Raw genomic sequence first — 26,075 nt, forward strand, 5'->3', positions numbered from 1 at the left:
CACCGAAATGCACCTTGCTATTAGACTCCACACTTGTACAAATCGTGTTGCATAGACGTGATCCAATTATTGTGTTGCACCTAATATTAGATCTTAAAATCTTGATATTTCATACCTATCTTGTGGTTGTTAGATGTCTTACATTTTCTAGACATCGCGTATGTAATTCAATAACTATGTAACTGTCATTATCTACTAACTGATTATGTAAGGCATCATTTTTGCCCTATCAGTCTATCACATTTCAATCCACATGTTTTCTTTAAAAGTTAATTCATTTGTTCATTTGAATTCAGTAAAATAAATCTTCAATTAGGGGTGGTAACATGCATCCTATCCGTAGGTACCCAACTTGATCCAAGTGAATGTTGAACCACTAAGGTACCCAACTTGATCCAAGTGAATGTTGAACCACTAAGGGAACTTGATCCAAGTGAATGTTGAACCACTAAATACAGAAGATTTTTTAAAAGATCTTTAGTCACTAAAAAAAGATGATTAATTAATAATTTAATATTTTTTATATAAAAATCAGTTTTATTTTAGATTATCACCAAGTTATATAATAATGTTACATCTTTTTAATAATCTGCGAGTAAGATCGGATACCTGTGACTTAAAAACGAATAGGATTAAGATTGAGATATTCTTAATTCACAGGTAACATTAGAGTTGAATTCAAACCCTCTCCGTGTCACCTTTATCTTCAATCAATTGTGAGAGCGCATTGAATAACGCACCTTAACCAGGCCCATTATCTCTGAAGCTCGTACCGCATTAACGTCTAATGCAGGACACAAAAATCATCAAAAAGGAAAAAAAAAACGGAGGACATAAAATGCCTGTATGCTTTGGAGTTTGGCGTTTTGCGTAATCGTGTTTAGGTTTGTTTGTTTGTTTTTTTTTTTCAATGTGTTTAGATATTTATTTTGCTTTTAAATATGAATATATTTTTGGATCAAATGAAACCTTAAAAAATAATAAATATTTAAATAAAATAGTATAAAACAATTTTTTATTTCTAACATATTAATACTTAAATCCAATAATGTTAACTCAAAATTTAAAATATTTATAAGCTTAATTAATTTTACATTTTTTTTATTCTTAAACACATTGAATAAAAAAATATTAATATGAGAATACTTAAATAATTTATTTAATCATAAAATAATAGTAATATAACTATTTTAATGGTTGATGTGATTTATTTAAATTTTAAAATATGAACTAAACGGATATTAAAAAATGTATGCTTTTTTAATAATTATACACTCCTAACGTGATTTTAGCTAACATCACGTTTGACAAAAGTCCTATGAAAATACAAAATTATATTGAAACCAACTTTGAATAAAAACTAATTCTACAAAATCAAATTAACACCATCATCCATTTACAAACACGACTCCAAACATAAACAAATTCCACCAACTTGTGAGTCACGTATCAACTATCAAAGAACAAATATCAAACCCATGTAACCTATAGTCATGACTTGTGAGACACTTCTTTAGGAGGTTGAGACTTTGGTTAACCTCAGATCAAGATTTCAATATGAACTTTGATGATGCCATAGTGCAATTAGGTGTGTGCTTGTTCGTTTGTTTCAACCTTCAATGATGCTTTAACGTTTGTTTCCTGAGATTGGGATTGAGAGACTAAAACTGAGTATTGAGTTTGGTGACTAGAAATTGGAATTAAAATTTCAACTGTAGGACACAAAATTTTAGTTTTTTTAGTACTTTTAGAAAGTAAAAACACATGAAACTAAAATTTTTAAAGATGTAGACTGAAATTTTAATAATATTTAAAAAAATACTCTCTTTTAATTAAAAAAATTCTCTTTTAACTTTTTAAATGTCAATCTATCCCTTGGTCTTTATATTTATCTTAAAATAAATATGATTCTGATACATAACTAAGTCCTATATATTTTACACCAAATACAACATAAAAACTTAATTTAATCTCAAACTTTTAATCTTTGTCTCTTAATTTTAATGTCTCTTCCAAATAAATATTTAATAATCGTATTCAACAATCTACCAATCCTCACGTCATCGGTATTCAACTTTAGTTTCATAATAAGCAACTATGTTTAAGAAGAGTATAGTATTTTAATTACATGAGTAAATTTTAATCATATATTTTTTTACATTTTATATGGATACTTTAAATTTATAAGAACAATTTATTTTTCTGGTTGACTAATTTACGGCACTATAACATAATTTACATATCACATCCTAATGTCACGCCTTGGACACACTCCAACGCTACCGTGCCAGCACTCGGACTTACTCAACCTCTTGAGCTAAGACCAAGTCAGCCTAACCCTCAATACTTAGCAAGAAAGCTAAGAACACAAGAGAACACAAGAAAAAGGAAGCTTGGTGGAAAGAACATTTTAGTACTCAAGTGTGGTTACAAATGATTCACACACCCTCACACTAACTCTTACCTCCTATTTATAGCCATCCACCTCCTCAATGGATGGTTAGGATTAAATCTAATCAATGGTCTAGATTAATCATCTAGAACCTTCTTTATAAATATCTATCCTACCACTACTTTCTAAATACTTCTAGATTGTTCTATATAACTCTTCATACGTTTATATCAATCCACACTCTTCTAGAATATTCTATGATCTTCTAGAGTCTTCTAGAACCTTCTAGGGTATTCCAGGAACTTTTAAGACATTCTAAAACGTTCCAGAACCATCTAGAATATTCTCAAACACTCCAGAAAACTATACAAACACTGTTAAATCTAACCTTCTAAAAATTTACCATGACATTCTCCCCCACCTAATGCACAGACGTCCTCGTCGTGTTCTGTTCATGATAGCGCGCTAGGTGTTCTTGGAATTGCCACAGATCTTCACGAGCTTCCCAACTAGCTTCAGTTATCAGAAGTCCTTTCCACTTGATCAAGTATTGGATACTTGGTGGTACTCCTCTTCGTCGCACGATGCGATTAGCTAAGATCTCTTCGATTTCTTTATCAAAGGATCTAATCACCACAGGCGGAGCACGACTCGAGTCACCTCTACTCGGTTCATCTTGATCTTCATGATATGGTTTAAGCATACTCACATGGAAGACCGGGTGGATCTTCATAGAGGGAGGGAGTTGTACTTTGTAAGCAACTTCCCCAATACGTCCAATGATCTCAAATGGCCCTTCGTATTTACGGATTAAGCCTTTATGAACCTTGCGAAAGGCTTTGAATTGTTGTGGAAGAAGTTTGATCATTACCTTGTCTCCCACTTGATAGCTTGCATGCCTCCTCTTCTTATCTGCCCATTTCTTCATCCTCTTTGCAGCTTTGTCGAGGTAAAAACGAGTGACATCTGCTTGTTCTTCCCAAGACTTAATCATATGATAAGCTCCAGGGCTCTTCCCTGAGTAAGGGGAAGGAAGAGAGTGAGGTGTAAGCGGTTGTTGTCCAGTCACAATCTCGAACGGACTCTTCCCTGTAGACTCACTCCTTTGCAAATTATATGAGAACTGAGCAATGTCGAGGAGTTTTATCCAATCTTTCTGATTAGCGCTTACAAAATGCCTCAAGTAACACTCGAGTAAGGCATTCACTCTCTCAGTCTGCCCATCGGTTTGAGGATGGAAGCTTGTTGAAAAATGAAGCTCTGACCCAAGGAGTTTGAACAGCTCTGTCCATAGTCGTCCTGTGAAGCGTGGATCTCGATCACTAATGATGCTCTTAGGCAATCCCCAATATTTCACCACATCCTTGAAGAATAGTCGTGCTGCCTCCTCTGCAGTGCAGTCAGTAGGGGCGGGTATAAAGGTAGCATACTTCGAAAATCAATCCACTACCACGAGAATAGATCCAAACCCCTCAGACTTCGGTAAGGCAGAAATAAAATCTAGAGAGACACTTTCCAACGGTCGCTCTGATGGAGGCAGAGGTTCTAACAACCCGCTTGGTGTCTTGTTTTCAATCTTATCTTGTTGGCACACAAGACAAGTCTTCACATAGCTCTCTAATTCATCTCTCATTTGAGGCCAATAATAAGAAGATTCAATGAGTGCCAAGGTCCTTCGCTGACCTTGGTGACCAGCCCACTTGGTGTCGTGGCATTCTCTCACTAATTTTCTTCTTAGATTTTCCCATTTAGGGACGTATAGTCTTCTCCCTTTAGTGTAGAGAAGGTCATTTTCTAGCTGAAATCTTTTGGTCTTACATTCTCTAGCCAACTCCACCAACTTCTTGGCTAATGGATCATGATGCAACCCTTCCTTGATGGTGTGCACAATATCTCCTTCAACCATAGAAATGGCCGCCAATTTAGCCTTGCGACTCAGCGCATCTGCTACCACATTAGTCTTGCCTGACTTGTATTCAAACTTGTGGTCCACCTTCCTCCTAGGTGGTAGTTGTTTTGGCAACTCGGGAGGCATCACATCCTTATTTTTTTCAAGGACTTCCTTGATTTTGGGAGGAACGTCTTCTCTTTCAGATGTTGACTCTTCTTGTAATAGAGCCAAAAATGTAATCTCTCCCTTCTTAAACCCTTTCTTGAGTTGCATAGCAGAGAGTATCGGTGGTCCTCCAACTTTAGAGACTGTAGGGACCATGCATGGAGACCCTTTCTCCATGACGCATACTACGTCGTAGTATGGCATAGGTATTATATTTGCCTTCCTTTGCAAATCGAGCCCGATGACTATTTTAAAATCTTCTATGGGTACTACTGAGAAATCTACAAGGCCCTTCCAAGAACCAAGAGCCATCTCAACCCCTTTTGCTACTCCCTTAAGGGGTTCACCCTTGGTGTTCACGGGTTTGAACTAGCCATTCTTTTCAGTGATCTTTAACCCAAACCTCTTTGCTTCATCAGGCATGATGAAGTTGTGTGTAGCACCAGCGTCAATCATAGCCATAACGGGTTTTTCATTGATAAAGGCTTTGACATACATCAAGTCTTTCTTTTCTGCGGTGCTTGCCTCTTTGCCCTTCACAGCATTTATGTGTTGGATGGATCCAACACACTCAGTTACTTCAGTTTGAGCTTCTCGTTCCTCGGCGATAGATGCCAGAGTCCCTAGCTTGGGATAGTCCTTCATTTGGTGTGTCCCCTTGCACACGAAGCATCCTCCTTTGGGCACGAAAGCCTTCTTCTTTTCCTCGTACTCTTTCTTTGAAGAGTATTTTCCTTCCTTCTTGATTGAGAAACTCTTCTCCTTGTCTCCCCCACCTTTAGTAGAACTAGGCTTGGAGGAAGACTTGGGTTTAGAGTCTCCCCTATGATACTCAGTGAGTGATTCGGCCACCACGATGGCCTCATCGACATCCTTAACATTCCTTCTTTGTAGTTCTTACTTTGTCCAAGGTTGGAGTCCATCAATGAAGAAGAACAATGCATCCTCTGATGCTAAGTTGGGAATTTGAAGTGTGAGAGTAGTGAACTTCTTTACGTAGTTGCTAATCGTACTCTTGTACTTCAACTCCCTCAACTTCTTCCTTGCTTCATAAACCACATTCTCAGGGAAGAATTGTCTTTTCAACTCCCTTTTGAAATCTTCCCATGTGGCTATGTTTCAAGTACCCTTCTTCATATCTTCGCACTTTCTCCTCCACCATAAAGTAGCATTATCAGAAAGGTAGAGAGCTGCAGTGCGTACCTTTATTGCTTCTTCGACCACCCCTTGGCCTTCAAAGTACCTTTTCATTTGCCATAGGAAGTTCTCCACCTCTCGAGCGTCCCTCACGCCCTTGAACTCCTTTGGCTTTGGGAGATCAATCTTTGTCATCTCCCTTATAATGGTTGATCGAGATTTTGCCTCCTTGAACCAAACTCGAACTTCCTCAAATAGCTTCAAGGAATTCTCAAGCTTCTCTTCGATTTGGAGCATGCTTTCTTTGAAAGCATCTAGTTCTCCTAACACGTGATCCTCGAGGGTCTCCTTGTCATGTTCTATCCTTTGGAACCGCTCATCCATAGAGGATAGAACATTTTCCAACATAGAAAATCTTTCTTCTCAGAAGTTAGAGTCCTTACCTCTAGGCTCACTTGAAGAACGACCCTTCTTGCCTCCCCATTGAGAAGGAATAGTATCCCTTCCCTTTTGAGACTCAACATGCTCCATGGTGATATTTGAAGCCATACCAACAAACCACTTGTGCTCCCTCTCGAACCAGGCTCTGATACCAAGTTGTCATGGCCTTGGACACACTCCAACGCTACCGTGCCAGCACTCGGACTTACTCAACCTCTTGAATATCTATCCTACCACTACTTTCTAAATACTTCTAGATTGTTCCATACAACTTTTCATACTTTTATATCAATCCACACTCTTCTAGAATATTCTATGATCTTCTAGAGTCTTCTAGAACCTTCTAGGGTATTCCAGGAACTTCTAGGACATTCTAGAACGTTCCAGAACCATCTAGAGTATTCTCAAACACTCTAGAAAACTATACAAACACTGTTAAATCTAACCTTCTAAAAATTTACCGTGACACTAAGCCCAAGTATATATCTTTTTAAATGGTCATAGTTTATAATTTGAAATAAGCATTATATTATATTTAATTGTCTAAAAAATATTGCAACTGTTTTTTTAGCACATTAGCATTAGCCGAATATAAAAAACTAATCTCTCACTTGAATAGCGAAAATTAAAGTTTACGAATACCAACAAGTATATATTAAATCGTTTAAATAATATTATAGTAAGTGGATATCGTTCTTATGAAAATTAAAAGATTGAACAAGTAAATCAGATTAAATGTCTAATTAGATTAAAATAACTTGGATTAATGAGGGTAAAACTTGTATCTTATTTGAAATCTTGAGTGCTTAAAAGCCAGTAAATTTAGATGTTAATTGAGAAAAGACAATGACGTGAGAGTCAAGAGTTTTGAAAATGTTTATACTTTTAGAAAAATCAAAAAATCTTTCATGACAAATTTTTAGTAACTAATTTTCAATTTCTTGGTTCTTCAATTTCTCTTTAATCAAATAGTTGTCAGTTAATTAATTAAAGAGTTTAATCACAAAAATTGATTTAATTTCTAATAAGATTTAAAAGTAGTCCTTAAGTCAAATTATATGTCACATTTTCAAGTTAGTTTTATCTAGTTAAACCTTAGAAGAAAACACAATTTTCAAAAGTTGTTTTATCCTAATTATACGTCACTTATTCAAAATTAGAGTGATTGAAAATCATGCATGTGTCATATACTAATTGAACCACTATTCCTAGCCGAATTCAAAGAGTAATGTGAAAGAGTTTTCAAGCTTTAATTCAAATATCAAATTTTTCGATTATAATAAAAGAATTCAAAAGAGATTAGCATACCTTTCGATACCACTAATTCGAATGAAGAACGAATACCTTAATCATGAAATTGATCAATGCAAGACTTCAAAATAAAATAAACTTAGATTAATAATCCATAGAAAACATAAATAGAGCTCCTAACCTTTTGACAAAGAATTAGTTACCATGAAGTAAAGAAAGAAAACAAGAAAAAAACTATGCTGAGGAATCGAATGTTTGGATTTGGATCCGAAGATTTTCTTTCTGGATGCCTCTTGTGAACCTTATTCACTTATTTATATCCTAATTCTATAATTCAAATTCAAAACTAATCCTATCCTAATCATATCTCTCAGAAAGAAAGATAAGATAACTAACTATTTACTTCAATTTTAAATCGAAACAATAATTCAAACCTAATCTAGAAACAAATCCTAACAACCAAATCTTTTATGTTTCTAGAATAAATTAATAACTAATCTTCTGGAATCTTGAATCTTTAGGATGTGATTAAGGTTTCTAATGATGTGTGTAATTGAAATTGAACCTTAATAATCTTGCATCTTGGGAGTTGGACTTGTTGGAAAGCTGGGCTTGCATAGAAAATTTGAGCGTAAGCCCAAAATACACCTTTAGGAGATACATACGCCGAGCGTGGAGTGCATGTCCGCCGGGCATGCATTTAGAGATGTTTGGGCACTGTTTCGTGTCCAATTGATGATGATAGTGCATGACTCAAACTAAATGTCCACTATAAATATATGAATATCGTTTTGAAGGTCTAGACATTAGTTTTCTAACACAATTTGGACCTCTATAGCTCATGTTATGACCACTTAAATGTGAAGAAGTTAGGGCTGAGAACTTGTACGTCGGGCTTGTAATCATGCACGCCAGGCTTGTAATCATGCACGCCGGGCGTGTGGTCATGGCTGCCAGACGTGCATGTTTTTCTTCCATTTTGAGCATGCTTTTGCTCATTAAGCCACCCTTTTTCTGTACTTTTATTTTTTCTTGTGAAAAAACTTTGATTCTCGTTTGTTTTTTAGCTAAAAACTCATGAAAATATAGAAACACTATTCTAACTCCAAATATTTGATTATTTATGTAATTATATTAAAAAACATAAGAAATTTGATTTAAAACCTAAGAAAATGAATGAAAACGAACCGTAAAAATCGCTTAAAATGACGTGTCACCATCACTTTGCATTATTATTGAGTAAAGTGATAATTAGGTTTTTGAAGATTTTGATTTTAGACAAATTAGCTCCTAAAAAAAAGTATCAACTAAGTCTTCTACAATAGTTTTTGCCCTTCCTTAAATTAATCATGTAAAACTTAATGGCAATACTTTTATGTTTTGTTAACTACAGTGACGTGTTTGTTTATAAAAGATCCTTACAGAAATGACAACTTTTTACTACATGAAAAATATTGAGTACTATCAGAATTATCGACAGATTTATCAAATAAATCCACCTTGATAAATTCGCTGGTAATTAGTTTACCATCGGATTGAATTTGACAATATAAATGGCACTGGAAAAAGTTTTACCAGTGGATTTTATGTCAAATTTTTCAATTAATACGATGAAAATAAGTGGTTGATTACAGTCGAATTTTTTCGATGGTAAATTTGGTGCTATATTATGTTTTGTGGTGCCCAATTACTGTCAGATTGTTTCGTCGATAAATTCTACGGTATTTTTTTTGTACAATTAGCGCACAATTAGTAGTCAAATTAAAATTTTTGTTTACAAAATTAGGGCACAAATTTAAAATTACTAACAATCAACTAATGATTTTATTAAATATTAATGATCTGAATATAATAAAAAGTCAAAGAAGTAGAATACAATGAAATAAACATAAAATAAATTAAATCCTTATATCCTATCGATCCCAGTAATCGTCATCGTCATCTTCCCCATGCTGAGGCAGTGGAGTAGGTGCTGATGTGGTGCCTCACCAGCAGTGTTGCCACTGGAACCAACAGCGTCACTGCATCCAGTATGCATCTGCTTGTTATACACCTTCATCTGCTCTCGCAAATGTTCTAGCCACTCCAACTTTTCCATTCTCCGAGCTGTAGGCAACGGTGTCTACCACACGTACAAGAAGCTTGTTGTGTGATCGGCAGGACTGGTGGCAGAGACAGGGGCAGATGAGGTTGCTAATGTGGAGGTGCAGAGGCCACTGATGAAGAATGACCCCAACCCAAAGACGTGATTCTTGTAGGGCTTAGAGGAGGTCTTGCGCCAAACCGTATCAGGATCTACCACTGAGGCTTTGGAGCCAGAATAGTGCCCACTGGGCGAATGAGATTGCTGGGTCGTGCCTTCCAATCTCTGCATGTAATCCTCCTATGTAACACACGTTGTGATTATGATGACAGTTAATTGACTTTAAACAGAATAAATTTTAAAGTTAGAATTAATTGAAATTCACATAATGAGTCGCAGACTACTCATCAGAAAATCTCTCTTTGTTGGCCTTCAATGTATGAGTATACTTAAAGGTCTCCGCTAATATCGTTTCACGATCCAACGACTTAGACTACACATATTGAAATCAACTATTAAAATAAATCAAGTAACAATTAATTCAAGTAATAATTAACAAACATTAGCAAATAAATTATATACCAGCTTGCTCTTCGTCTTCATGAAAATTATTGATCCACTGGTATTCTTCGATGACCTTGGCAAAGCCCTATTGGTTCTGTTCGTCAGATGGCGACGCTTGAACCCTCATCAGTACTAAAATGAATGTCCAATTCCTCTTTAAGATCTGGATGGAGCCAAACCGTGAGTTGATCGCGCCCCTGGCGGATGTCCTGCACCATCTACTGAAGATCTCATGTTTCCGATCCCATGTAAATTTCTCCTGCACAAAGTAATTCACAATATTAGTTAGTCGAAATAAAATACATTAAAATATAGCTAATTAAACAACATTTGCATCATCTACTGAAGATATCATATTTTCGATCTCATGTAAATTCCTCCTGCACAAAGTAATTTACAATATTAGTTATTCGGAATAAAATACATTTAAAATATAGTTAATTTAACATCATTGGATTCTTATCGCCCACTTCTGAAACCATCACTCTCTGGTTTCAGCATGGATCTCCGTGTAGTTTACCCATGGATTGTCGTACATGAACTTTATCACATTGGAGATCTCCTATGTACGTGCATTGTTGTTTGGTGAAAAACTTAAGATTAGAAAATGCATAAAAACACATAAAACTTAACAAATTTAAAATAGATTGCGAATAAAAGATATTAAAATAGTATGTACTCACACATGCATGTCATCAGGCTAAATTCTCATCCGTATGACAGGCGGTGGTGGAAGGACATCTGGCTAGGATGTATTAGAGGAATCACCCACCATGGGCTCTATTGCTGGAGCTGTAGGGGGCGGAAGGGGCGTAGCAGAAGGAGCCACATAGTTCGAATTCGGGACCTTGATGAACTGCTGGTCCACTGGACCCGCCTGTGACGTAACAGGGGTCGACAGGGTAGTCGGGATAGAGGGCGATAACTGAGCAATCCCTGGAGATCCGGTGAAAACTCTCCCTCTACCACGACTACGAGACCCACTCTTTCTACCTCTGCTACCTGTCATCATGTTTGCAAAAAGAATATATTATTAACACTAATTAGCATATATTCAACACAAATCCTTCAACATTTATATTATTTCAAAAAAATTTTGACATAACTTTTTCTAAAATTGGACATATATCCACTTTTATGGTTCTAACAAATTCAACCAACCTCAATCGATAGCATTAGTCAAAACTCAATTAAATTCACAACATTTCTAACAGAATATATTAACTCGTTTATACATTAAAAAGGCAATATTTTTGTTTGAGTTATGCTCAGAAATTTCAGTAAATAATTATTATACATGTTCATCCAATCTTCATGAGGTTTATTTTGCAATAATGAGTTCATAATATAGTACTTCATATTTATTTATAATAGTTTTATAATTCCTATGCTTTCATATAGATTAATACAATGAATACTCAATTAGAACTAATTATTTACGTTCTTATTAATTTATAAAAGTTATTATATTGCATAAATTGTAAGACACAAATACTAGCACAGACAACATATGATGATTTAGGTAGAATATATAATTAATATAATTTATATAATAAATTTTATATCTTCAAATATCATAAGCAAATAAATTAAACTTAATAGCTGAAATAATATTTGATATAGTCACATAGAAAATGCTAATTATTAATTATTTAAACTTCAACAAGGGGATATATCTTCAATGGTCTAAACTCACCCAACACTTAACATGAAGTCTCCACCCTAATTAACATTCCATTCTTCTAAGCCGTACAATTAGCATATGATAACCAATTTCACTTACTAACTACAAATTAATATATAACTAAATCTTAAATTAACTTAAGAAAAAAAAGAGGAGGCATCGTTGGCGCCCGTGGGACTGACGGAGTGGCGAGGAAAGGAAATGGTTTGAGAGAGAATGGAAGAAGAGAGGATAGAAAGAGAGAGATATTTCGAAATGAAGGGGGAGATGGTTCGCACTTCGAATTTTAGGTCATGTTACTATCAGATTTATCGGGGGATAAATTCGACGGTAATGCATTGCGGGTCACCAAAATGCAGCGTTCCACTAATTGGGTTTACTGGTGGAAAATCCGCCAATAAATTCCTTGCTACATTTCGCGCCTATTTTTTCTGTTATTCCTCCAATTATACCACGGTATTTACTATCGAAAATAGAAATTCGCCAATAATGATTTGACCTGACAAGTTCCACACCATGAATCATCAATAAATCTATCAGTAAAGCCGACGCTAATGTGCGACGCTAAATTCGACGGTAAAATTCGACAGTATTCAATATTTTTCTTGTAGTATTTCGAGTAATATTTCACCTACTTCATTAAGGTTCAATGTAAATATAGAGTAATTAATGAGGATTGTATAGTAAATTAGAAGATAGTGAATGTTTCATGTCTAAAATGACATTGTCTCTGTGTTCATGTGTTCATGTGACAGCGACAGAACATGTCACTATAAATAATGGAACAAATAGACAACTTCGATTTTGTTTAGAAATATTTTAGTCCTTCCATTATCTGAATAAAATTTATAGTTGGAGACACGATTTTATCACTATCTTCTTATTTTAAGTTTTTCACATTTCGAGTTTGTCATTCTCATAGTGGGAGGTGTACTTTTAAGGACTCCGACACTTAAATTAGCATAGATCAAAAGAAAAATTAAATTAGAGATCATACTTGATTATGTATTTGCAATAGTACATATGATTAGGTTTAGTTGATTCTAGTATAGTAAGAATTGCCAAGTATATTTTTATTAGATACTCTTCTTTTATATGATGTTCTATTCTTTTACCTAAACCTATTTATCATCAATATTGTAACTTTTTCTTTAAGGTTGGAAATAATAATTATACGGTTCCGCTACGTTACCAACAGCATATCTGCCAACTTCTACCAACTCTTATCTATAATTGTGTTTCATGGAAGTGTGTTCGTGAATGTGTCTAATAAAAATGTCTTTTTTATAACTGTATTTAATAGAAGTATCTTTATAGATATATTTTATGGATGTGTCTCTTTATATATGTATTTAAAATATATTAATTATTAGACACATCTACGAACATACTTCCATAAAACATAAATATAAATAAGAGTTGGCAGAAGTTAACGGATAATATGTTGGTACCCTATACTTTTCCATAATTATAATATTGCCATTACACTCATAGAGTTGAGTGGTGAGAAATTAAGTGAATTGATGAAGACTTATTATTGTGGTTATACTTTAAGTTGTAATACTTTGAAATTTGAGATAACCCTTCATTTTCAAACCTATTCTTTAAAACTTTAGATATTTTTAAACCTAATTCTTTGTATTGAGTTTAGAGGAATAATTTAAAATAATAGTTTCGTTTCTCATAATCTATATATAAAAACACATAATGTATTTATTGTTTACTATCATTTTTAGAAATTAATTAATTTGAAATTAAAATTCTCATGGATTAAATTGTCACTTTCCTCCTTGGTAAATCTACTTATTCGTCCATATATCTTGGATCATTTTCCTTATTTTCTCATAATTTGTTAGAGCACCACCACCATTTCTATCTTGCATGACCGCACATAATCCCGTTATATTATCCTCTTGATGATGTGATGCAAATAGGTGGATTTGAATCTGATGCTTCATAGGGGGAATATACAAGCATATCGGATCGGTGTGGTCCATTCTTCGTCATCCTAGGCTTGTCACGTGTTTTCAAAGATCAATTTCATTGCTTAAAAAGCTGTTACGTCCCGAATTTTGTGATCTCTTTATTAGTTGACAATATAATATGGAAAACATTTTAAGTGCACTAAGAGTACTGGTGTTCCAGTTATTTTAACCATTGATCTGAATTATAAAAAATATATATAATATATATTAATTGACAATTGGTGCACTGATACTCTTCGGTGCACTTGAAATGTTTCCTATGTTATTCAATTTGATGCTATCATAGTATCATCACCTCCACATTTTTTTGAACGATCCTTTTATCCGTTGTATTTGGGCTGCTATTGCAGAATATTGCAGTGATGTATGAACCGACATGATAGTACATACAGATCGAGGCTTCCCGTGCCAATATTATCCATTATTTATATACAAAAAGTTTCACAAATTTCTGGACCCAATCATGCCATATGCATAAAGATTAGAATGCAACTAAATACTGCTGTCAGTGCAACGAAGTGGAACGTGATTGGATTAGAAGCTCTGAATGATCGAGAATGTATTGTAAAGGCTCAGTGGATCGGAGAGACATAGATGGATAGCAAAAGGGTCCCCACAGTGGTCACTGGGTTGTTACTAATTTTGGACACAAACCAACAGGTAAAGGCGTTAACATATGGAAAGTTCCAAAAAGAAAGATCAAAGGGGAATACCGCCTTTTCCCCAACGAAACCATGTCACCCCAACCCCGAAGCAACCTTTCACAATTATAATTAGGAGGTTTCACTAATTCAGAAGCTCTGCTATATATGAACCAATGAATCTGTCATTACGTTTTTAACATTTAACTGTCTTTATTAATAAGCTTATAGTTCAATTACCACTGGTTCAGATATAATTTGAAAACGGAGGCAGAGGTTTTTGTATTCTTGATGATTTATTTGATAATTGATAGATCATAAAGTTATTTTAGTATAAAGATAATAATTTAAAATTATTAAATAATAATTTACTTAAATATATCAATTTATTTAATAATTTTTATGATAAATCTATTTCACCTGAGCTTTTACCAATTTTTATTTATTATCTTTGTACAAAGACAACTTCAAATTATCTAATTGATATTTTAAAAAAGTTGATCGAATGACACACAAAATGAACAATAACATTGTTTAGTAAAAATTCGTATATATTTATTTTTATGTGAAATTAATAATTAAAAATTATATAATAATGAATCAAATCATCTAACTATTCTACATTATAATTTCACATGAAAATAATTATCGAGTTTCCACCTTACATGTTTAATACCCAAACTGATACTAATTAAAAGCGACACATTGCATGCATGGCCCTCCCTAGTTTTGAGTCATCGGAGCTTTAAAATAAATAATAGAGACTGATGTCGCCAACTCAAGCAAAATCTCCCACAAGTTCACATGATCTTCTTCTGATCTGCTTGAATTAGTGAACTCCTACGACACTTGTGCATGTTTGTTGCCACCTATGCTTCAAATTGAAATCTGAATAATGCAAAACCATATTAATTTGCATTTCGATCGACACTCTTGTGGTTAGAATTTTCCTAATAAGGATGACAAGTCTCTATCAAATAGCAGCAATTTCGGGTTCAGTCTAAGTGATGTGAGCCATGAGTCTCGCCAGTCGCCACGATGGACATGTCACCCTCCATCCCAATATTACGTGTTTACACGCTGGAAACGTACTTCCATATTTTATTTTTCAATTAGGTGAACTGTATATATTTTAGAGAGAAATGGTAGAAAAATTAAGTTAGATTGATTTAATAATTAATTTATTAATCTTTTTAAGTTTACGACGAATTTTTGTTATCATTTTTTTATATTAAAAAAAGAAATTCTTAGAGATCAGTTATTTTTAATATTTTTTGTCATTATTTAATGTGCAAAAATATTAAATTATTATTTTACTAATTCATGTGTACAAATTTTAAAAAACTTAGGTATGAATTATATTGATTTATGGATACAAACTGTATTGTTTCATGTATGTAAAACTCTAATAAATATATATGTAAATTATATATTTTTTGTATGCAAAACGTCTATAAATATGAGTGTAAATTATTATTGACTAAATATTGACAAAAAAATCATATTTACTAGTCATGTAGTATTGATCTATTAGAATGACTATTTATATGATTAATAATAAAAATAATTATTTTTATTAACATGATATTATGTAATAAAAACAACGAGAATACATTAAAATTAAATTTTAAAAATAAATCATATAATAATTAAACCAGGCAAATTTATTATACAAGCTAAGGATAATTGTAGCCAATAATATCTAAAAGAAAAATATAGGGCGATAATAATTTTAGTATACAATGTATACGATAGAAGTAAAAATTAAAATTAGATGATAATTAATTTAAGGGTACTATTAGAGAGCCAATAGTCTAAGCGTATAATGTATATAATGGGCTAGATCTTTGGTCCATGAATAAAATGAACATCGCTCATACTATCCAGAATAATCATCCGGATATCAAGATAATAAACATCTCATGTCATAAAATCACTCATTCCAAAAGTGTAACATGACAGGACAATGTAACACTAATGGTCATATCTCTAATAATTCATAAACCTCCATTGTACACATTGTACGCTTAGACTATTGGCTCCCTATACTTTCTCTTAATTTAATTAATGTCAAATAATTTCGTAGTTCAAATTTTAAAAAAAAATAAAGATTTGCAAATGGTGTAGTTAGTACAGGGTAATCTCCAATCTCCGCATGTGATTTCCTTTTTTGCAGAGTCTTCCTCCCGCCCATTCTCTTCTCATCACTCCGGTCCGTGGCTCTATGCGTCCTCGTTACCGCTGCCCACCGCCACAGGCCATGCATGCCCCATCGTAGACCACCGTCTCCGGTCATGCTGTTCGAGACACACGCTATTTCCGTGTTATATATCCACATATCCACAGTCAATGAATATACATAATCAATGGCAGAGATGGCAAAAAAATTTGTTGGTTTATGATTTTGATTGCTATATATCCACATATCTATAATCAATGAAGATATAAAATTTTTAGCTCTTTTTTTTCTCTTCTTTAACACCTCTGATTTAATTCTGTTCTCTTTCACAATCTAGTAGCCGTCCGCTCTCTTCACCTTGCAAATGTGTTGGATGCTCAATTCACTAAGTAGATAGATGATTATTTTAATAACTACGTAGATGGTTGTTTGATGATGATCTTGCGACGATGACGGAAGAAGGGGGCTACAAAGGTGACTGCCGGGTGGAGAGGAAGAGTGATTTAGGGGATGAAAACGGTTTGTAATTTAGAATTTGAATGATTATTTTTGAAATGATTGAATGAAAAATTTTAGATTTAAGATAATTTATGGAGTAATTTTCATTTTTTATTCTTATTAGGTTAAATAACCAGTAGTCCATTATGTACATTTCCCAAACAAATTTGATATCTAAATACAACAAACCTTTGCATCATTCAAGGGATCCATAATATGAATCACACACTAACACCTAGTTTAGATTACATAGCATATGCATGAGATTATGCTAAAAACCATACCAAAGCATTATAGATATTCCATCCATGATTCACGGGTCTACACACATACATGTGGTGCACAATTATTGGTCCATATCATCAAACTTCAAATGATTCAAGGTAGAGAGAGCAAGGAAAAATTGCTTCTTCCGGTCTTCCCATGCCAGTAATAAACAATATCGCTCGATTGATTCACCATGCAAAAACAGTTATCATTAAATTTTTCTGTTATAATATAAATATCATGTATGGCCGAAACTATTGCAAATTAATTAATTTGTTATCTGTGTATATAGATCACATCAATCAAATTTTAAAGAATTGGATTTAATATATGAATTTAAACAGATTACGGCACAAGGCAAAGCACATAATAACTACTGAAAATGAGAATTGCAAAAGAAAAGGAATGAAATAGCTAAGGAAAAGTCTAGGGGCCAGTAGTTTTATTGAATTTTGGCCAACATGTAACCAACAGAGGAAGGTGAGTCATTAGATGAAATTTCATACCAATCTCACACCATCAAATCATCATTAATGGTTAATTGATGGTTAACAATCACAAAAATTGATGGCCCCTAACATTGCTCAATAGATAAAATGCCACGCAATTAGAGATGCAGATTGCAGAGGCAGAGCATGTAGGTTACGTCCAAAAGCCGAGTTAATAATATTGATAGTCGTGTTAGACTAGAATTATTATTATGACAGAGAAGAGAGGACTGAGGAGATCCCCAATAAGGCGATAAAAAAACCCAATTACTCATAAGTCATAAGATGATAATAAGAGAGCATCTTTCTTAAGGCAAAGAAATTACATTTAGCATTTGGTGAAAACATAGTGTAAGAATATTTAATAATTTTTTGACATTATAAAAAAAAATATTCTCATCGTATTATTATTATTCCTTATAATAATTAAAAATGAATAGAGGGAAAATGAAATGGAAGGTGTGAGGTGGCAGATTGAAAGGGAGGATGTAAAGTGGGACCCATGTCACGAGTGTAAGACGTGGAAAGCTTAGGAGGGAATGGATTAATGCAACTTTTTTAGGAGAAAAAATAGAAGGGGCGGTGCCCAATTGGCATAGCCTGCACACTCATGGGAACCAAAAGCCCTTTTCTTTTCTGTGTTTATGCCAACTGTGATGTCCATCTGGGCCCACATCAAATTGGACGGTAGTGATCGCACTTCCTCATTGGGCCCTACATTAGCCACCGCCCCATCCTCCCTTGATGTTGTTGCCTTTTCATTTTAGTACTTACTAGCATCAATTCTATTACACCTTAGGACAAACGAGAAACAAAAGAGCTTCATTTTCTTGACCCAAGAGCAGTTAAATGGGATTTTTCACATTTTACGGTCACAAAGGGAAGGATTATGTCTGCTACTTCATAATATATGGCAGTGGTGGTGGTACACTAGCTCAACTGCTATGTATTATTGGTACATAGACAAAAACCCCACTGCACCCATTAAATTATTTGATGGCAATGCCTGATTTTGTAGGTATCTTGTACTAATAATCTGCACTGCTGAATTAATTCGTTACAACCATTTTCAATTTACTTTCCTTTAAATATATAATACATGATGCGCCTCATCTTTGCTGTTTTTGTCTATTAAAAAACCGTTACTTATATATTCAAATCATGGATAGATTCCAATTACGTGAAATTTTGTTTTATTTTATAGTGGTTAAGAATATACAACAATACTTAAAAAATATTTTAAATAGTGCAGTAATTCACCAAAATTAAAAATACAAATACTAAAAAAAGTATATTGAACAAAAACACTCATTTTAACCAATTTATCGACTACCATATTTGTCGTACGAGGTACCGTAAAAAAAAAAGATAAATGTATGATTGCATCTCTACTAATATAATTTTTCTTGTATTTCCGTAAATAACTGCTAATATTTAACCTTTTACTTGCAGCTAAATAGTTTTTCTGCTCAAAATAATCTTACAAATTCTGGAAAAAATTAATCATGGGAAACAAAAATATTTTACAGCTAGACATTGTGATACCATTTGATTTGTGTCAGCATGATGAGGTTTCTGATTGAAAAAGATTCTGCCAAGTGGTCACTCTTTGTATTAATTCCTTTATTATTCAAAACTTTAGGCCCTCTATATATTACCCCATAGTTTCATCAACTCTTCACCACACTCACACTCACAATAAGCTCTCTTGCTTTCTTCTTCATACACTTCCCAACCCATTCAATTCTTCCACGTTCACTCTTTTCTGCATTCCTAATGGCCAGCGTTGAGGTAACTAAATCTGTGCTTCTTCAACATTGCACTCTGAGTCATTAGTCCATTTGAAGTTTACTAATTTAGTAGCCTCTTTATTATATGATGATGATAATAGAAACCGAAACGTTTATGTTACTAGTTAATTATTTCTGTATCTCCATGATTTGTTTGCTGTGATTTATTGTCGATCAACAAATAAGAACTTATTGAATGTGTACTTAAGAAGCATGTCTACTCTATTGCAATAACTCTCATTTTCTCAATTGCTCCTTTTCTGTGTCATTTGCTTTTGATCATAAACAAACCAATAACTATTGCATGGAATGTCTCCACAACCATGTTGATCATTCAAGCAACATTTTCCCGAAGATCAACCTTTTTTCTTTGTCTCAGACCCTTGATTTTCACAATGCTTAGTTCAAATGAATTTGATGCTGCAGATTGCACAGCAAGTACCTACAAATGTGACAGAAACCGAAGCAGTTGAGGCAACCAAGGCAGAGGAAACAACCACAGAACAAGCAGCTACCGAGGCTCCAGCACCAGAACAACCAGCCACCGAAGAAGCAAAGGAAGAAACCATTATTGAAGAAGCAAAAGATGCAGTACCAGAACCAGAAGCAACAACAGAAGCCCCTGTTGCTCAAGAAACTGAAGCTCCAGTTGAAGAAGAGACTAAGGAGGTGACAGAGGAAGGAAAGGCCGAGGCAGAGGAGGCGGCGACACCAGCCGAAAAGATAGAAGAAAAACCAGAAGAAGTGAAAGAAGAGCAGCCAGCAGCAGAGGAAACTGCTGTGACAGAGGAATCAGCACCAGTGGAGGAAGATAAGCCAACTGAGGAGAACAAACCATCTGAAACCGCCGCTGATGCCGCCCCCGTCGAAGTTCCAGTTGAGAAGACCGAAGCTTAGATATATGGAGATTGGAAAGTTGGGAATATGAGTTCTACCTTTTTGCATGCCTAAAGTTGAAACCCTTTTCTTTGTTATTATTAATATTTTTTTTTTCCGTTTAGTTTATATCTGTTATTGATGTTATATTCTGAAGCAAGTATTTGGTTATGAGAGATATATAGCAGTCTTTATGTAAGCACTAAGCAGTAAGCACTACACTTATGGCTCCACATTAGGATCATGCCGACTAAAGTGCTGAAAATATAAGGGAATTCTATTGGTAATGTATGGGGATGATGGTTTGATTCCAGGAGGGATCGGATCAACTAGTTTGGTTTCATCTTTTGGTTTGAATAAAATTATATCTATTTTTCAATACTCTGAATTTTGTGATCATGTTATGTTTTATCTCTTGTAGCTTTGCCTTATGCAACAATATCTCAATTTACATATCTTAATGAATTAATATCATATCTCTAAATATGAACCAGTAAACTACTTTATGTGTTAAGATAAATGATGTTGCCCTGAAGAGTTTCTGCATCCAAGGTAACATCACAGCGTGTTAAAGGGAGGTGCTGGAAGTGGTTATGGTTGTTTAACACAGGTGGCAGGTGCCATGTTCTTTCAAAAGTAAAAGATCAAGATCCATTCATGTTTATTTGTCTTGAATTCTACGTTCTAAATCTCAACAAGGAAGAGAACAAATTGCTCTGAGCACGATTTTCATAAACCCAAACTTACAAGTTACAAGTGCATACTTCGCAAGTACATGTACATAGAAGCTAGCTATTCCCTGTAACGATAGAACATATAATCTTTAATCCTATTTTATTGATACTTCTTTTATATCAACATTTTACTAAGATCAATGAGAAAAAGAACTAGTGAACCTTCTCCCAATATCCATTTAGGTAATAGATGGAATACTCCTATAATCTATCTGTACACATGCTGAATAACGATATATCTCTATGTGCAGTGAAAACAACTTGTATCCAAATTGCAGGTATGTTCATTCACCAAGTACCAAAACTGCAGCCAATGTGGTCTTGAGTGAGAACTTTTAGACGATCTTGCATGATGGCCCTCGATGAATAGGCTGGTAGGCACAGCCGGTAAAAACATGTGTGAGATGTCGGAAGGTGATCCTCATGTTCAGGGGACCTGTAAATGGAGAGACTCGAAGCCAAACCAGGGAAGCCTTCAACTGGTAAATATTTCACAGACGTCCAGAAGAACAGAAGTACCCTTCTCTTTTCACCTGTCATCCTCCCAAGAATCTGCCAAAGTTTTAAACAGAATGTAATATTTATAACAATTTGAAAAGTACGGGAAGGGGGCAGCATCTCTATGCAAATGCTATGTTGCAAGACTTTGTTATCTGAAAAACATTCCAGAGCTAATTGTTCATGAGATATGCTACCCGTCCACTTTTGATTTCACTAAATAGAATAGAGACTAGAAGTTGATAGTCAGATTTCTCAACATAACGGAGAAATTCTATGCTACTAGAATTTCTGGAACATCTGCAATACACTAGTACACTTTATGGCTCTATAATGCAGCTGTAATAGGTAACTTAAAAAATGTTAGATAACAAGATGCTATTACATTAAGGGCTCGAATTGATAATATTCATATATATACAATTTTTTTAGTTGGTTATAGAGAATTAAAATATGCTGCATGATGAAAGAATAGTGTCATTGAATACAAGGTATCACAAGTATGATTTCGGGCTTCAGTACTAAATATATATTAGTTTTTGTAGGAATAAATGAACTTAAGAGATATTGGTAAATTATACTTAGCACATTGAAGGTTGAACACTGGAGGCAAAGTGATAATTTAGTCCCAACACAAAAAGGAATCTAGCATGACTCCGTTGAAGAATGGGAAAGAACAATAGGCAAAAATAGGCAAAAACATTTCCCAAGTTGCAATAGGGAATAAAACTCTTTTGCTTGTGGCAAAAATGGAACAAGACAAGCATCAGAGGCTTATGTAGCAAGTACTTGTTACCCAATAAAAACATTCCTGCCTCTAAAAACCAGGAAAACTCCTTTACTGTATTCTATATATGAAGGGAAAATATAATAGAACCCAAGAAGAGAAAGATATATACAAACATTGACATTGTAGTTCACTAAAAGCATCATAAACATACCTCCCAAAACCAAGATATCTGAGGATCTGTCTCTTCATAGCCTTGATACTCAGTATGTGCTTTCCAGTCCTCAACAGAAATGATATCTTCACTCCCATGCAGCATCCAGTCAAGATCTTTAAGGTCTAAACTTTGAAAGAATGATGACTCGAGGCTTGAGTTTGAGAGAATATCACCAAAGCCTTTGGCAAATTGTGACACCTGCTCAGATATAGATGTTACAAAATGATCCTGTATAAGAAGATCAACATAATTTTCCCTGTTCTTACTATGTACAACGATGTTCTTCCCACCGGGACACAGCTCAACCACTTCCCTGTGTCCTAACTGTTCCACCTCTCTAACAAATGTCAGTCCTAATGAATCTGAATCAATGAAACCAGGATCCATCTCCAATATTTGCTTGTAGCTACTATACAAGTGTGGATCTGCATCCCTTATATCTTCTAAAGTAATTTCATTTCCGGCTAATTGCTGGAAAAACACACGGTCAAGAACTACACCAACATGCACCCTATGCATCAAAGCCAATGCAATAACTCGACCAGAGAAGCGGAAATATTCAAGGTGCAGAGGATCTACTTTAGATGCTGCAAAAATAGAAAAAATGACAAACTAAACTTGATGACAAGAAATTTTTTAAAAATAAAATGCTCAACAATGACTCCAACAAGCAAATCTAGTGGGTATTTGATGTTTGCAGGAACAACTAAGTTACTGGAAAGCTGCAAGGGTTGGCAGGAAAGAAGGTGGCTTGAAACAGGAGTGGCATAAGTAAGAGAGTATTAGAGAAGTGCTTTGAAGGGTAGAGTGGGAGGGTTATTCAGAACCCTAGAAAGCTACTGCAAAAATTGAAACAAAAATCATCCAAACATGGCTAGAGGGTAAAAGTGGGAGTAAATTTTACCTAAATTATTTTCACGAGTAAATAAATAACAGGCCTCCTAAGGAAACAACTTTTCATCCAAAATAAAAAGAAAAAATTACACATCCAAAAATTTAAAATCACACCAATAAACTGTATGAGATACCTACCCAAACCCTATTATGCTTCAGCAGAAATAGAAGAAACATCATTCAAAAAAATTCTTAAGATATCTATGAAAAACAGCAAAAAGGAAAAGGGCACACTTGGGTTTTTGGTCCACATAGTGTAGGCAACCATGATCACTCACCATCACAGCCTCTTGGAGTGATATTCAACTACACTAGGTTCACCCTATTATTGGGCACTACTGACAACTCTATTAACATTCTCAAGCATGATAAGGTGACCCTAAAATACCTCTGGATGGTCGAATCTTGAACTATTCAATGTGTAATAAAATATTATAACATACAGATAAATGATCTAACACCAAATCCACACAAAACACAACTGTATTGAAGGACACATGAATGGCACAATTGAATAAAAAAGAGGGGGAGGTCTATTTGGAAATCCAGATGAAGCATTACCAGGATTGGGGAAAAATCTTCGTTTGTCATTTGGGCATGCGACAAAAAGAGCATTTTGCGGATTGAATATTTCTTGACATACCAGAAAAAACCACTCCCTCAGTACGCCCGGCCCAGTAGCTTCCTCATTTTTGAATTCCATAAATAGGCCCCCCCGTAGAGATTCTGGTTCCACACGTCCTATGTATTCGAAAGATTCAGCCAATAACTGAGACCTATCAATGAGCATCTCATGCAACTCCTCATAGTCATCTTTTACCTCTGGCAGCATCAGCAGCGCCAAATGCCTTCTTGATTCAAAATTCGTCACACACTTGCGTTCAAGAATCCAATGATGTTCATCATTCCTCTTTGCATACCTAACAATCAGTTGACACACTGCACTTCTTTGACGTGTTAAAACATTCCAAAGTTCCTCTTCAGCACCATCATAAAGCTTAGAGATTTGATGTAATTCCTTCAAAATAGAAAGATACTGAGACCACGCATTATAAGGAGTATCCCATTCTGTTATCTCCTGGTCTGCTAAGCTGCTATCCACTTTTTTAAGGCATTCGTCCATCTTGCTCAGCAACTCAATGTATAAAAAATGAAGGTTTTCAATCTCTTCTGTGAGCATGGCATCGGTGTGGCGCTCCTCATCCGTTGCAGAAACCATGAGCGATTGTTGCACACTGATTCCAGATCTCAAAGGGACCAAGAATGCCCTAAGATCTCTAACATCGCTGTACAAGTGTCCAGCATAGGTTGGGGATTCCAAACTCAAATCCAAATCACTCAACAAGCTATTGGCAAGCTCACGGACAAATGGGAATATATCTTGAACCAAAATCAACCCTTTAACATCCTCCTCAGTAGTACCACAGCACACACAATCAGTTTCCAACAAGGACCCCAAAGTACTCCGGCAAAACATATACAAAGGATCATCACAGTGCAGCCTCCTAAGCAATTTGCAAAACTCCAACACCACAAGCGCAAACTGGCTATGCAATTCCTCAGACAATGTACTACGACAAGAATTCACAAAATGCCTAACAGAAGAGTCAGCACAGTCCTTATTACCTGTAAAGGGAGAAAGGTAGAGCATGACCAAAACAGCGGGTGCCGAACAAGACATGAAAATCTGGAAGTAGCCCAAAGCAGAGTCAGAGTCTCTAGGGGTCATGTTCAGGTAACTGTCAATGAGGCCCTTTACGGTCTTGAGTGCATTAGGGAGAGATTCCCCTCTGCACATTCTATACACAACGGAAATCATGTCGTTCATGACCTGCCAGGCTTGCGGGTGCTCCGTGCTGCGCATCCGACCAACTAACTGGAGGCTGGCATCATTTTGAATGGAACACTCTGCAAGAGTCTGCTCAAATTGAAGCTGCTTTCCCATATAGATCAGTCTCTGTTCATGGATAGGAATTCCCTTGATGTGCTGAATTCGCTGGTGGATGGATTTGACGCTGTCTTCCGGAAAAGCGTGCATGACCATGGTGTTGCCCTCAGACATCATCCGAACGAAGAACTGCAAGTGTGGCCAAATAGATAAACTCCTTTGGGACTGGGTCTCCGAAAGAGGGCTTAGAGGGGTTTTAATTGGAGACCATGAATTCACTGCTCCTCCTTCGTCTTTTCTCATTCTGACCGACACTAAGTCGCTCATCAAATCGTTGCTGTCGCTGCTGTCATCGATGAGGGAGCCGGAGTCTTCAAGTTTGCGTTTTGATGGAAGGTGGTGATCCGTGGTGGGGCCACCGTGGAAGACTCCGCCGTGGTTACGGATGAAAGACATGAAGCATGCGCCGCCGCGGGTAGTCAGCAGAGGAAGGCCATTAACAGTTGAAAAGTTGGGGTTTGTGAGCTGAGGCCAATCAAACGGTGTGCAGTCGTACAGAGAATTGAGAATTCAGAGGGTTGGGTACTTTCTTGGGTTTATTTTTTGGTGCATTTTATTTTTTTGGGTACTTTCTTAGGTTTTGCTTGACTGGTTGCATTCTTCATTCCTTTTTCATTGTTTTCTATTTATTATTTTTAATAAAATTTTATTATTTTTAGATTAGTTTCTCTATGATTTTTCATCAATTTTTAAATATGTATTAGATAAATAATTCTTTTAAAAAA

The 26,075-nt window shown here is 35.1% G+C and overlaps 2 protein-coding genes across 2 annotated transcripts; one reads left to right on the top strand and one right to left on the bottom strand.

Moving 5' to 3' along the window:
* The first annotated feature begins 19,311 nt into the window (after positions 1 to 19,311).
* Positions 19,312 to 20,713, top strand: LOC107466287 (major latex allergen Hev b 5). Its single transcript, XM_016085270.3, has 2 exons — positions 19,312 to 19,457; positions 19,883 to 20,713. The coding sequence occupies exons 1-2, from the start codon at positions 19,443 to 19,445 to the stop codon at positions 20,351 to 20,353; spliced, it is 486 nt and encodes a 161-aa protein (XP_015940756.1). The 5' UTR covers positions 19,312 to 19,442; the 3' UTR covers positions 20,354 to 20,713.
* Positions 20,714 to 21,031: 318 nt separating this feature from the next.
* On the bottom strand, positions 21,032 to 25,932 carry LOC107466279 (E3 ubiquitin-protein ligase UPL5). The gene is made up of 3 exons (XM_016085263.3): positions 23,964 to 25,932; positions 22,506 to 23,095; positions 21,032 to 21,618 (listed from the first exon to the last, which is right to left on the bottom strand). The coding sequence occupies exons 1-3, from the start codon at positions 25,744 to 25,746 to the stop codon at positions 21,355 to 21,357; spliced, it is 2,637 nt and encodes an 878-aa protein (XP_015940749.1). The 5' UTR covers positions 25,747 to 25,932; the 3' UTR covers positions 21,032 to 21,354.
* Positions 25,933 to 26,075: the final 143 nt, after the last annotated feature.

The sequence above is a fragment of the Arachis duranensis genome, chromosome 1, assembly GCF_000817695.3.
Source record: "Arachis duranensis cultivar V14167 chromosome 1, aradu.V14167.gnm2.J7QH, whole genome shotgun sequence".
Classification (NCBI taxonomy): domain Eukaryota; kingdom Viridiplantae; phylum Streptophyta; class Magnoliopsida; order Fabales; family Fabaceae; genus Arachis; species Arachis duranensis.